The sequence below is a fragment of the Prosopis cineraria genome, unplaced genomic scaffold (assembly GCF_029017545.1).
Source record: "Prosopis cineraria cultivar Desert tree isolate PC_DT_omini unplaced genomic scaffold, ASM2901754v1 PC15, whole genome shotgun sequence".
In the NCBI taxonomy this organism is placed as follows: Eukaryota; Viridiplantae; Streptophyta; class Magnoliopsida; order Fabales; family Fabaceae; genus Prosopis; species Prosopis cineraria.
Window position 1 is genome coordinate 2498756 of NW_026555346.1, and position 13274 is coordinate 2512029.

At 31.8% G+C, this 13274-nt stretch overlaps 1 protein-coding gene across 1 annotated transcript; it reads left to right on the forward strand.

Moving 5' to 3' along the window:
* The first annotated feature begins 2113 nt into the window (after positions 1–2113).
* On the forward strand, positions 2114–3858 carry LOC129294636 (transcription factor MYB3R-3-like). Its single transcript, XM_054933075.1, has 2 exons — positions 2114–2370; positions 2785–3858. Exons 1-2 carry the CDS (start codon positions 2214–2216, stop codon positions 3585–3587), a joined length of 960 nt encoding a protein of 319 aa, XP_054789050.1. The 5' UTR covers positions 2114–2213; the 3' UTR covers positions 3588–3858.
* Positions 3859–13274: the final 9416 nt, after the last annotated feature.

The following is a 13274-nucleotide window of genomic DNA, read 5'->3' on the forward strand; positions in this document are numbered from 1 at the left end:
CTTCTTCTTTTTTTTCTTTTTTTTTTTAATCAGGAAGCTTACGCACTTTGGGCCTTTTTTCTTGCCAACAATACGCAATTTAAAATGAACAGATAAAATTAGTTGTCATCACTGCTCATTAATTAAACCCTTTCTATTTTTGGTTACACTTAACCATGGATCGGAAAAGAGAACGATATACGCATTGAAACGAATGTTAATCAGTCTTAAGGTTGGTATTATCCATGGATCAAAAAGCGTACGCAATAGTCCGTATTCTACACACACAATTTTTATTTCTTTAGTTATATTCTATTTTTCCATTATTATATTTAAGTTTTCCGCCCTTAACTCCCTCTCATGCATCCGTACATAGATAGAACTTTTTTAATCAATTCGCGAGAATTAAGAATCAATCATGTTAGTTATTAGCATATTTAGTTTTAGCACACACGAGAATCAAAGGTGTTAGTTTTAGCATATTTAGATTCAGCACACACGAGAATTTGTGTTATTCTTCCACAATAATCTATAACATTTGATGGCATGTCTTAAAGAATGAATTTTTAGCATATTTAGATTAATTTAAGCATATACTAATGGTATTTTTGTTTTCAGAAAAGGCAATGCAGCAGATAAAATAGACAAAATCTTAGATAAAGAACCAACGCAAATTGCTCAAAAGAGAATGATGTATGTATATAAATGTACGTACATGTATACGTACTTTGCAGCGCCTTTGAGTTTCAAGATTATTTAGAATTAGCATCTGACCAATGATATATGGTATTTAAAACTCTCTCCCTGGTGGAATGTATTTTAAGTTTGTTGAACTCTGAAAGGGAAAAATTGAAACGTGAATGATTAAGTGTGTAAGGACGAAATTATTTCTCTTGTGAGGAGACGGAAGATCAAGTTTCATTAATTAATTTCTATTAATGCTCGATCGTATAGAATATGTAGCACATATATTTAGTAGTTGACATCCTACATGGTGCCTATTACTTAATACGCTCGTGAGCAAAGTAGCAAACATTGATCTGACCACTAATAAGTACCTGAACGATATCGGAAAGCATGTGGATGCTTTTAAAGCTTGCCCAATTTAACATTACCATGTTTCTAAATTAGAGCATGACCACGTTTTGAGCTTACCAACTTTCTAATGCATTAATTAACTTTTTCTTTTTCATATGCTACAAACGCTTCTACGAGTCAGAAGCAGGATGAGCCGGAAAGAGCATATAATTGTTCAATTCAATGCGAATTGATTGCCTGAATGCAGACTGTAAATCTTTCAGATATTATTGCTTTACAAATTAGAGGCGATTTTTACCCTTTTTTTTTTATGGTTCTTCTGCATTTCCCAGATGAAAACCAAAATCGTGTACGTATCACTTTCTCCTTTACTCGTGCAACCACAAACATATAATAAACATTAATAATCAACGAGGGTATGAATTGAAAATCTATACGTCGTGGCTTTCGGAATGTGAACGTTTTAATTTTTGAAGTATAAGATATTTTAATGTAATATATATGTAAATTAAAAAAATGTCGTTATATTTTATAATAAGTCAAAACCTCATAATCAAATTTGCCAACAATTAATTAAATTAGTTAAGTAATTTAATTATGTTGACTGTGTGCTAGTTAAGATATATACATATATATATTTATTTGCCGAATATATATATATATATATATATATCAGCCGAGAGACTTGTGTAAATGTCACAATTACAGTTGCTTGCGTTAAGGAATTTGGTGTGAGAAATTGAAGATGTGGAAAATTAATTATAAGCCAGTCTCAGATCAAGGAGAGACGTCCCTTTAGCAAAAACTATACGGTAACCAAACAAGAGGGTTTGATATAACGTGGTACCATGGTTTTCGATAGAATATATATTTAGTTAGAATTTAGAAAACGAGGAGGGAGAAGAAAAAAAGGGAATTTGATGTGGAAATGAAGGACCAAAGATGACACAAGAAGAAGGATCTTTTGCTGCTAAATGGTCTACATATATTATACACATGTATACATGTACACATAGGGCATAAATAATCAATATTCAATCGTGTGAAGACAACAAAAGTGACTTGCCATCCACAACCCTAAACCAACCCCCTGCCCCCCTCCACTTTCTTATATATCTTCTTTCCGACTTCTCTCTCTCCTGTGCTTCATCTTCAAGTTTAATTCTTACAACAATTAGCTAACTGCTTCCCCTTCCATGGAGGATTCTTCTTCATCTGCGGTCGAGGATGCCAAGACTAGTTGCCCTCGCGGTCACTGGAGACCCTCCGAGGATGAGAAGCTCCGGCTGCTCGTTCAACAATATGGTGCCCAGAACTGGAATTCAATCGCCGAGAAGCTCCAAGGAAGATCAGGTACAACAATATCGATCTCCTACATCTTTCTTTCTGCTTAATATTTATCTTTATATTCATATATGCTTGAGAGTTTAATTAAGAGAAATGGAAGTCAAAATAAAGAAAACTTTAGTTTGGACATTTTCCTTCATTTAAAGCTAATTAATTGAACCATAATTTAATTTCTTTCATTTTTTTTCCCTTTATCTTGATAGATTCGATCATTCATGCGGCCGTTGAACTCTCTCGAGTTTCAAAAGTTTAGAACTTGCCATGTATCTATTAATTGTAACTTGAGAGCTATCATGTTATTCATATACATACATGTACTTCTGTAATAGCTAAAAAGTCAGCCGGTATCTCATCCTCAAAGAATTTCAACCATGCGTTGAAATTCCAAATAATTTTCTCTTTGTGGTCCCTTTTATGTAGGGAAAAGTTGCAGATTAAGGTGGTTTAATCAGCTTGATCCTAGGATTAACAGAAGGCCGTTTACAGAAGCGGAAGAAGAGAGGCTACTTGCAGCTCATCGAATCCATGGGAATAAGTGGGCACTCATAGCAAGGCTTTTTCCAGGTCGTACTGATAACGCTGTGAAGAATCATTGGCATGTTATAATGGCGCGCAAGCAAAGAGAACAATCTAAGTTATGCGGGAAGAGAAGCTTCCAAGATGTTTATAACTATAATGATTCTAATTACAGTTGTCCCAAGAAAATCTCATCAAACCCTTATCAAGACGTGTTAATTAGCTCCAGAATGAATGGGTTAGAGAATGCCAGATTCTTTGATTTCCGTAACTTTAAACATAAAGATAGAATATTTGCCGATTCTCCCTCCACTTCTTTGGCTTCTTGGAGTTTTGCTACCTCATCATCAAACGGTTCTCCTGCTGCGGATTCATTTAGAAGAGATGGCAGAGATTTCTTCAATTCTCACTCCAACAACCAATACGTTGTATCAGAAATATCGAAAGGTTCAGATAGGTTTCATTACAGAATTTATCCGAATTCTTCAGCAAATTCCAGGAGAGCCGTTCCATCAAATGCTTTTGGACTTTTTGGTTCCAACGAAGATGGAAGGACAAAGAGGGACTTCCCCAGTTTCTGTGATAGCTCGACATTCACCAAGGTACGGGCTTCTACGGATCGGCGAGAGCTAGAAGATCCCGAACCTATTGAACACAAAGAAGTTCCTTTTATTGATTTTCTTGGTGTCGGCGTCTCTTCGTCATAACAACATAGTACAGTATGTGTTAACTTCATGAGAGAACACGAGACCAGCTTTCTAGTTTTCATTACGTGACTTCAGCATTTCATTCTCTCTCTCTCTCTCTCGGCCTTTTTTAATAACATGCATGTGAACTTATACTTAATTTAATTGTAAGAGCCACTAGGATGTGATGTGAGGGTTCTCGTTTTCTAAAAGTCTTGTAAGCAGGGTAGTCAGGAGCCCAAATTTTCCGTTCTCATGAAATATTAAGCAAATCTCTTCTTGTTCCGTATCATGATAGAATATTGTACTTTGTGTCACTAGTTTGCTGAGGAATGCGTTTACTGCATGCGCGTGCTGGCTTCAGAAGAAAAGGTGATGAAAATTTGCAGGTTTGTGACCGTCTTTTTTGCCTCTGTGTGTGTAGCAGCAGTACGCAGTGCATTGCTAAATTCAATGGATAATGCAATTGTCACTAATCGCTTGCCTGTGATACGTATCAAATTACTGCTACTTATATGCGCGATTAATTACTACTAATAAATTCACCATTATGATATTTCTTGGTCGTGAGATTTGTGAGTTTGAGAAATAAATGCCTACTTTTTACTTAAGAAGATCATGGTATTAATGCTATTTAATCAACTCCATGCACGGTGTGTCTCGTAGAATTAATCTATACTAGAAACCACTACTTAATTTGTTTATTAAAAGGCGTTTGTTTTTGACCTGGCCTAAAACCCTGCACAGTTCCATCGATAAAGCTACCTAATCAAACCCGAAACCTTGGCTTAGTCCGAGAATCCTAGTGAAACCAAATTTATAATGAGTTGAGTTGGGTCTAACAAAAAACCCAGGCAGATGAATGACACTAGATTCAACAATTAGTGGCCGGTTGGTTGGAAATTGCCTGGTTATGAAGAGGGAAATTCTATTAAAGCAAAACAGCGTCGACTTGAGTTTTATTTTAATGAACAGAGACGAGTTTTCCCATGATGGTGCGAAGCATTCGGCGTTAATTAGCCTTACTTCATGGGAGAACCGGAGAAAGCTCATTTGCACCGAAGGTGTTTGTCTGGGTTTGGTGTGAGTCTGGGGTTCATGAGATGTAAAAATTTAAATTCTTTAACATTGAGATTGGCAAATTTATGTAAATTTTTTTAATATTTTTATTCATTTTATTATTTTCCTTCACATAAATTTACATATCTCAGTTTCAGAGTATTTAAATCCATACACATAAGAGGACTCGTGCTTCGGCCAAAAATAAAATCCACAGGAAAAGAGGGGCAAAAGTAATTAATCACGCTGGCACTTCAATCTATCTGCCTGCTCTCGTAATTATTCCATTAGTGGTCCTGTTTTCGTCTTTCTCCACCCCCCCCCCCCAAAAAAAAAAAAAACCTATTCGGTCTGACCCGACCCCGTTACGATGGCTTTAGGCGGTTCCACCACTTCCGCTGAGCCTGCTGAATCCATGCACGGTCCCCACAGATTGGAGTATTTAAGAAGGTTTCCATTTGAAAATTTCTCATGGCGACCATTCATATTTTATCACACAGTTTAATTTAATTTTTCCAGAAAATTTATTTTTTTTATCAGAAAGGGGGCAAAGCCCAAACTTTTATTCATCCATGAAATTTATTTTATTCAGGTTTTAAATTATTATTGAGCCGGATTCTATATTTTAGACGGAATAGAAGAAATGGGAAATGTCCCTGCGATGTAAATTCAATTCAAATATGTATATATGTATGTATGTAGGGCATGGCAAAACAATCAAATATAGGCCAGGGCTTGAAGAAGCATTTGGTGTGGTGAGCGGTGAGTTGTGTCCTTTGCGCAACGGAACGCGTGGATGCTGCAGTGCAGCTACACCCGTATATATTGTCAACATGGTATAATTGAATTGAAGATTTTATGATGTAAAACGGTCGCCGGAATCAAACTTTGATGTCATAACTGTCAATTTGGACTTATGCGTGCTCGTTCTTAAAAATTTGTACATTAATTACTTGTTGATATATATATATATATATATATATTTTGCATGTAATGAATTTGTAATGTTTTTTCACTTATTTGTTAGTCACTATGGTTCGGTTTGCCACCGGTGTCCGGTTCACGTCTTCTCCTCGGTTCTTTTTTCTTTTCTTTTCTTTTGTTGGCGTGCGACAAAAACCTGTACGTCTGATCTGCTTGAATACTCCTCCTTTTATGAAAATTCTTTGGGAAGGAAACAAAACAAAGGAACTCTCTCCTACTTGTGATTTCTCTATCTCTTTATGATTTGTATTGAAAAATTTGCACACATGATTCAGGATGAATTTAATTAACGAGGTTTTTGGAGACCTATCGCCTTAATAGATGGGCCATCCTTTTTTCATTTATTCTTTATTGATGACTTGATCACTTATGCTTTCGAACTTCAATTTATGCATGTTTAGGTTTTGAAAATATTAGAATTACTTGTTCAACCTGGGATCCCATGGATTTGTTATATTATATACTTTATTTCTTATGAATGTTCAATCTTTTCTAGTATACTAGCATTCAATAATTAGTTTTAATCATTTATATCATGGTAGAATATATTCTATCATGACAGGGTACACTTATACACATTCAATTTGAAATATTTTTATATGTTTAATTTTATTAACCATAATAAATTTTCAACTTTGATCTTTTTTCTTTCTACTATAATTATCTCTTTTAACTGTAGTTAAATTATTTTTTTAACCATGGTCAAGTAACTAGGATAGTTTATCCCTGATTACCATGATAAGTTACGGAGTTATTGTTAAGTAATTGGAATAAATTAGGTGATCATTACATGATGATGCTCTTGCAAGCAAGATCAGGGCATGCCTGATGGGCTGGAAATTAACATGCATGCATGGAATAAGGGATTCAAGGAGGTTTGCCTCTTCTCTAACACATCAAAAGTAATTAGAATCATTGAAGAGGGTCCTGTGGAGTTGCATGGTTGTTGTAGTTTGATCCTGGAGATCCGTGGTATTCTTCGACCGGATTGGCAAGTGTGAATTCTTCAGATATCTCATGGTGCGAATGATGAAGCTGATTGTCTGGCAAAAAAACCTGGCTCTTGCTCCCGGCTACTATCCTCTCTACATATATACATGGAGGATCCTGGTTGGAGGAATCTTCTGAAACGATCGACCTTATTTTCTATTCGCTTTCTGTTTGTTTTGTTGCTTTCCTTTATATATATATTTTTTAAAAAAACTGTACATCTGATTTTGCACCAACCTTATCTATATTATTTATGTGATATGAAAATAATTGAATATATGGTTGACGATAACGAAGAGTTGGTTTTCAAAATTCAGAAAGATTTAAATTAAATAAAGAATTAAAATATTTAACTCTTTAACAACAAATTTCTTGCTCGTATAGATATTTTAAAATGATGTTGTTAGAAACTTTCAAAATATTCTTCTGGACAGGTTTTACAATGAAGTTGTAACCAATAATAAAACTTTTATTCTCTTAAATTTGCTTTATTTATATATTTGACTTCTTAAATTTAATTTTTATCAATACAGTCCCATAAACTTTTTTTCAGTTGTTGTCATATTAGGTTTTTAGATTTTGAAACATATCAATAACTTTACACGTAGTATATGTTATTAAATAAAAATAAATTGGCTTTTAAATTAATTTGACGTGTAAAATTTTATAGAAAAATAAAATTTATATCTTAATTATCATGTGATTCTAGAACATATTCAACTTTCAAATGCCGTGGTGAGATCATGTCACAAATGTCAACACCCCTTGACGCTTGGATTCGCAAGATCAACAAGAGAAGCTATAGTGGAGTTTCGAGACTAATTCGAGAGCGCGCAGGCGTACTTGCAGATGAAAATAAATTCCACACTTTCCCCAAGCCAACTAACTAACATACTTTCACAGTCCATTATTTAAAGTTTGACCAAAACAGAATATACTTTCAAAATCAAGTGTGATATTTTTAATTCCGATCTGGCGCATCTTCTCCATCTCGTTTTTAGTTACTGATGCGTATATTAGTCAATTAATTAATTGCATATTTATATATATAATTATTTCTAATATCCAGCATCATTGTATCATGGCTTTTAGCTGCGGCAGCCACCATATTTGAACTTGTGAAAAGGTGAGGTGGGTGGGAAATAAGAATTTTGATTGCACGACCTGCAGAAACCGACAATTTGGAATTATCGTCAATTTTATTTTACTTTTTGGGTGAAAGAATCATCACCAATTTCAGACACGGACTTTCCATTTCCAATCCGCAGCAACGTCAAATAATAATTGCTTGCTTCAGGCTACAAAATCTTTTCTGCGATTGCAAGACCTCGGCAGACGGAGAGAGTTGTATAAATACTTAAATGTACTTATCTTACGCTGCAGCTTTATATTTGAGTGCGTGAATACGCCATTCTTTTTCCCCACAAAACTTTGACGTGTAAAGACACCATGCAATGCTCACAACTACTAAAATTAAGGAAGGACTTTTTTTTTAATTTCATTATTTATTTTTCTCCAATCTCGGAGAAATAAATGACATATTTTATCATAATTATAAAATATGTTATTATTTTTTTATTACATTATTCCTTTGATTTCGTTCAATATTTGTGTTTAATAATCACTAAAAAAATAAATATGTATATTTAATAAAAATAAAATTAAAAATTTAATAAAATTTTAAATAAAATTAATGAGTTTATGACTTTCAGTTATTCTGAAAAAATATGTTTAATGTGAAACAAGAAGATAAGTGTGTGTGTGTTAAAACAGCTGGAGGAAGGAGAGGGGGATCGTTTGAAATTGTTTTTATTTTATTTTTAAGAATTAATATTTTAAAACATGTTTTGAGAAAAAAATAAAAATAAGTGTTTTCCTTATTCTCTTTTATTCTTTAAAACAATAATCACAGAATATTTAAGGGTTATTTTTATTTTTTGTTCTCTATAATAATATTTTATTTTTTTTATTTTTTAAAATATTTTTTAAAAAATAAGCTATTAAATAAATTTTTTATTCTCTTATTTTAAAAAATAAAAAATTATTTTTAGAATAGATTTTCAAACAGATTCAAAAATAATTAAAGTTTTCGGTTTCATCATGGCGGTAGCTTATACAAGAAGATGCATAATTTAAGCAAATCAATGTCAGGGGTGTCAGTTTCGCACCGCCCCAATGATACATTGGTAAATGTTTTTCTCGTGATTTTCCAGGATCTGACAAAGCTAATGGAGATTACTGGCTTTAAAATGAAAGCGGATGCCTTTAGCAATTTTAACGTTTTCTTCTTTACAGTCAATGATAATTCTTGCCTTTTTGACTCCTTAATGAGTTGAAATTAACTCAAATTCCGTGGCTTGATTGGCAAGCTTACACTGCTTTGGCCATTTAATCATGGCATTAAACTGAACTGTGCCTGTGATTAAGGTTAAATTAGACTACGATGGTCAGTAATTATAATTCATAAAGGGAGAGGGAGACAAGGCTGCACACTGCAGGCGATGTGGTAAAATTAGAGCTTGATATTTGGTCAAAAATATAGACCTGGAACTTCTTCTTCATTTATAATTATTTTTTTCATCTTTATCCTTATTTTATTTATTATTTTTTAAAAAAATAATTTATTAAAATATTAATTGTCATTATTGAGACACTTGTATCAAATATTGAGCGAAGGTATAATTATGAAGATATAAAAATTTAAAAAAATAATTTTTTTTAAAAATCATGAGGTAATTACTTTCTTCATTTTAAATTATAAAACACTTTAAAAAAATACATACTAATAAAATTTATTAAATAATAAATACACTTTATAATTTTTTTTTTTAGATAAAAATATAGATTTTAAAAAATATCATTCATTTAATACTGAATTTGTGAAAGAATACTAATGAGAGAGAGTACGTAGAAAAGGTAATATTGCAAAAAATTATCAATGAAACTTTATTTTTATTAAATATTTTATATTTTAAAATACTAATTTTATTTGAAAAATGTATTATAATTTGAGACAGAGAGAATGTATTATACAGAGCAAGAATATAATAAGACTTCGCTCTGAAGTCCCAACCATTATTAACTTTTTTTTTTTTTGCAAAATCTCATATAGAAGTCAAAATTAATCCTCTAATCCTATTTATAGGATAAAAAGAGAAAATTAATTTTGATCATATTTATATGACACTTTACTAGTTCTTATATTCATCTTTACCTCAATGCCCTTGTAAAATTTTAGGAAGAATTATTAAAAATAGTTCTTTTTATACTTATTAGGGGTGGAGATGAATATTTATTAAATTTTAAGACAAGGTTAATGAGATTTAAATATTTTCTTGATTCTAATCAATAGCGGAGTTAGAACCTGAAGTTAAGGGACACAAAATAATATAATTTAAAAATTAATATTTTTAAAGAATAATAATTATATGAGGACTAAAATTATAATAATATACTAAGTAGATTGATCATCATTTTTCTGTATGTTTATATGATTTTTTATGTAAATATACTCTTCATATCTTATTTAATCATTAAAATATGTACATCTAATAAGTTTTTGAGCTAAAATATTATTTATTTAATTTAAAGAGTGTAAAATATTAAGAGTATGAGGTGTAAAGTTGTAAAATTTGGATAATTTTGAAGTGAAGGGGTACATTTGCCATCCTCACCCAAACCTAGATCCACTATTAATTTTAATTAAACATGTTTAAAATGATTTACAAATAACATCAGACACAATAGTGCAGATATCCTGAGTCTCCACAATCTAAAGCAGTAGTATAGAGTAACTATTAGTCTATTAGTTTCGATCTATGAACCAAGGGTTCAAAGATCGGGTATTTGTTTGAAATGAAGATTCCAAAGAAACTGCCAAGCGGCACCAAAAGGATTCGTGTGGAGAGCACAGAATTAAATTTCGTGGTCATAAATCATTAATGTAGCATATTTTATAGGAAGAATTTTAATTAAGGATCACAATAGAAACTCCATTTCAGGTGGGTCTCAAAAAAATTTTAAAATTTCATTTTAGTTTAGAGAAAAAGAGTCAACAGAATTTTAATGATAAAAATATTAATATACCCTTGACTTATTATACATAATCATTAGTTGTTAATTTTTTGCTCTACTTATTAATTTAAGAATATGAGTTGCAAATTACACGAATCGATGTGTCAATAATTATATAAAATTTCACATCAATTATTCAATCATAAGTAGCAACATTAGTTATTAAATTGCTAACTTTACTCATTAATGTTTTAATGTTAGTTGTAGATTCTTGACAAGTCTCGTAATTTATTGACATCAATTACAAATTACTGATAGGTCTTGTAATTTATAACTAGTGTTAGTAAATTAACAAGTAAAGTTAGCAAATAAACAACTCATGTTACTGATTGTCCAACCAATGGATGTAATTTATGAATGACATTGATAAATTAATAAGTGCAATAAAAAAATTAATAATAAGTGATCTGCATAATAAATGAAGAGTAATTTTATTTTTTTATTGTTAAAATTTTTTTGACTTTTCTCTTCTCAACTGAATTAAAATTTTAAATTTTTTTTTAATCCACATGTAATTAAATTTTTACAGCAATCCTCAATTGCAAGTCTCCCTGCTTGGCTGCTTTAAATATTCATCTCACCATACATGGCAATTGCTTCACATATCCTCGTGTTAACCAGCTCCAGATTAAAAGGATCATTACTCTCTTGAAGGAGGGGTCTGCCAGTAGTGAGCCACTTATCCTTCCAAAACATGACCAAGTTGCCACGTTTTATTTTTCACCTCAAGTTCACTACCACTTTTGACCAGAGCTCCACCAAATTCTGTCAGAGAAGGGAATCACTAACTTTTGCAACGGCTTTGCTTTTTTAAAATCCATCGTCCTCGAATATTTCTCTCTCAAAATAGTCGAGCGTAGAATGTCTGATTGAGTGATAGTATTCCACACCAATTTACAAATCAGGGCTTTGTTCATGGTGCCAACATCTTTAGTTCCATAACCTCCTTTGTTCTTAGGATCACAAAGGGTCTTCAATTTCACACAGCTTGAATTCTCTTATCCTCCACGCTAGAATTCCATATAAAGTTTTCTCGAACTCTCTTAATCTCCTTGTACGCGGAAGTAGGAACTTTGTTGCGTATTATGCGATGATTAGGAATATGAGACAAGATAAACTGTACAAGTGCCAGGCGTCCTGCTAGGGACAGCGTATGAGCCTTCTATATTGAGTTTCCTTTGAGCTTTTTCCATCAGAAATTTGAACTACTGTCTAAAATAAACACCTCTTATTTATCGCAGATTGAAATTGTGGCAAAAAAAAAGGGAGGAGGAAAAGGTTGAAATTGCTGTGTAAAAAAGTAATGTTATCTGAAAATTAGCTTACCTAATCCCGCGATGAAAAGGGAAAGTAATCAGTTGCTTGCAAATTCACATACACTAGTAGTTGTTTTGCTAGCAGTTTCAAGTTGAGGGAGAGAAGCGGTGAAACTCTTTCTCTCCTTGAATACAAAGTAAAATTAACAAATTTTGTGCATATAAAAAATGTTAATTATAATCTTAAAATTATAAAAAATATAACTTTCTAATTTTATCCTTCTTTATAATTAATAATTATAATAAATTATTGTTTATAAATTCAAACTGTAATAAATAGATAAAGGTAAAATTGAAAAATAAAATCAATTAATCTAACTTTATGTTATATTAAATGCAAAAAAAACTTTCAAACTTTATCTCATATTAAAGATCAAGGGAAGTATTCAGAATCACCTTGATTATCTAATGCTTTGGGAAACTTCCCTTTTTTTTTAAATATTTTTTTTCTATATAAAAAACTTGACAAGTCCAATATGACCTTTAATGGCTTGTCATTGGCCTTGTCACTTCAACTCGACCCAAATTCAAACCAGAGTTAGGTGTTTGCAAGTCTCTCCAGCTCTCCCTCTATAAAGTTGGTTAATTATTGTTAAATTAATGTAATTTTTTATATTTATTTTTATTTAATAGAATGTTTCACTTAAAGATAAAAGTTTGAGTGATTTATTTAGAAAGAATTTTAATCACATGTTGAAAAACTAAAATGCCTTGTATTTGTTAACAAAAGGGACTGTATCCTTAAAAAAAAAAAAAACAAATCATACTTCCATGCCTCGGTATTAAACAAAAATAAAATGAAAAAAATGGTCATGAAACGTTATGAAAATATCACTAAATTACTCGTACATGGCTAGATAATTGATCGAGGAGGCACAACAAAATGCGACTGCAGTGGACAGGAAGTCAGGAATGTATTTAAGTACGTGTTTCTATTCCTCTATCCCATTTATGTATGCAAGTGTGAAGTATCTATTTCTGACCTTAATTTAAAATTGATCAGAGAAAGTTGCAAAAAAATACGTGTTTGGATGAATACCTAACTGAGGTTTGGATGACCCAAACCTCAGTTGAGGTATTAAAAGCTCATTGTAAAAATTTTATTTTTGTTTGGCTACAAAAATTTTGAAAAGAGTATTGGAAAGGAAACAAGCGTTAAATTTGAAGTCAAAAACCGTAGCTTCTGAAGCAATGTAACACGAGAAAGTGAAGTTGGCATTCATTGTTTTGTAGTTTTATCTTTCTTGTCCTCACGTGATATCTCTTGACTTTCTCAATCTCTCAT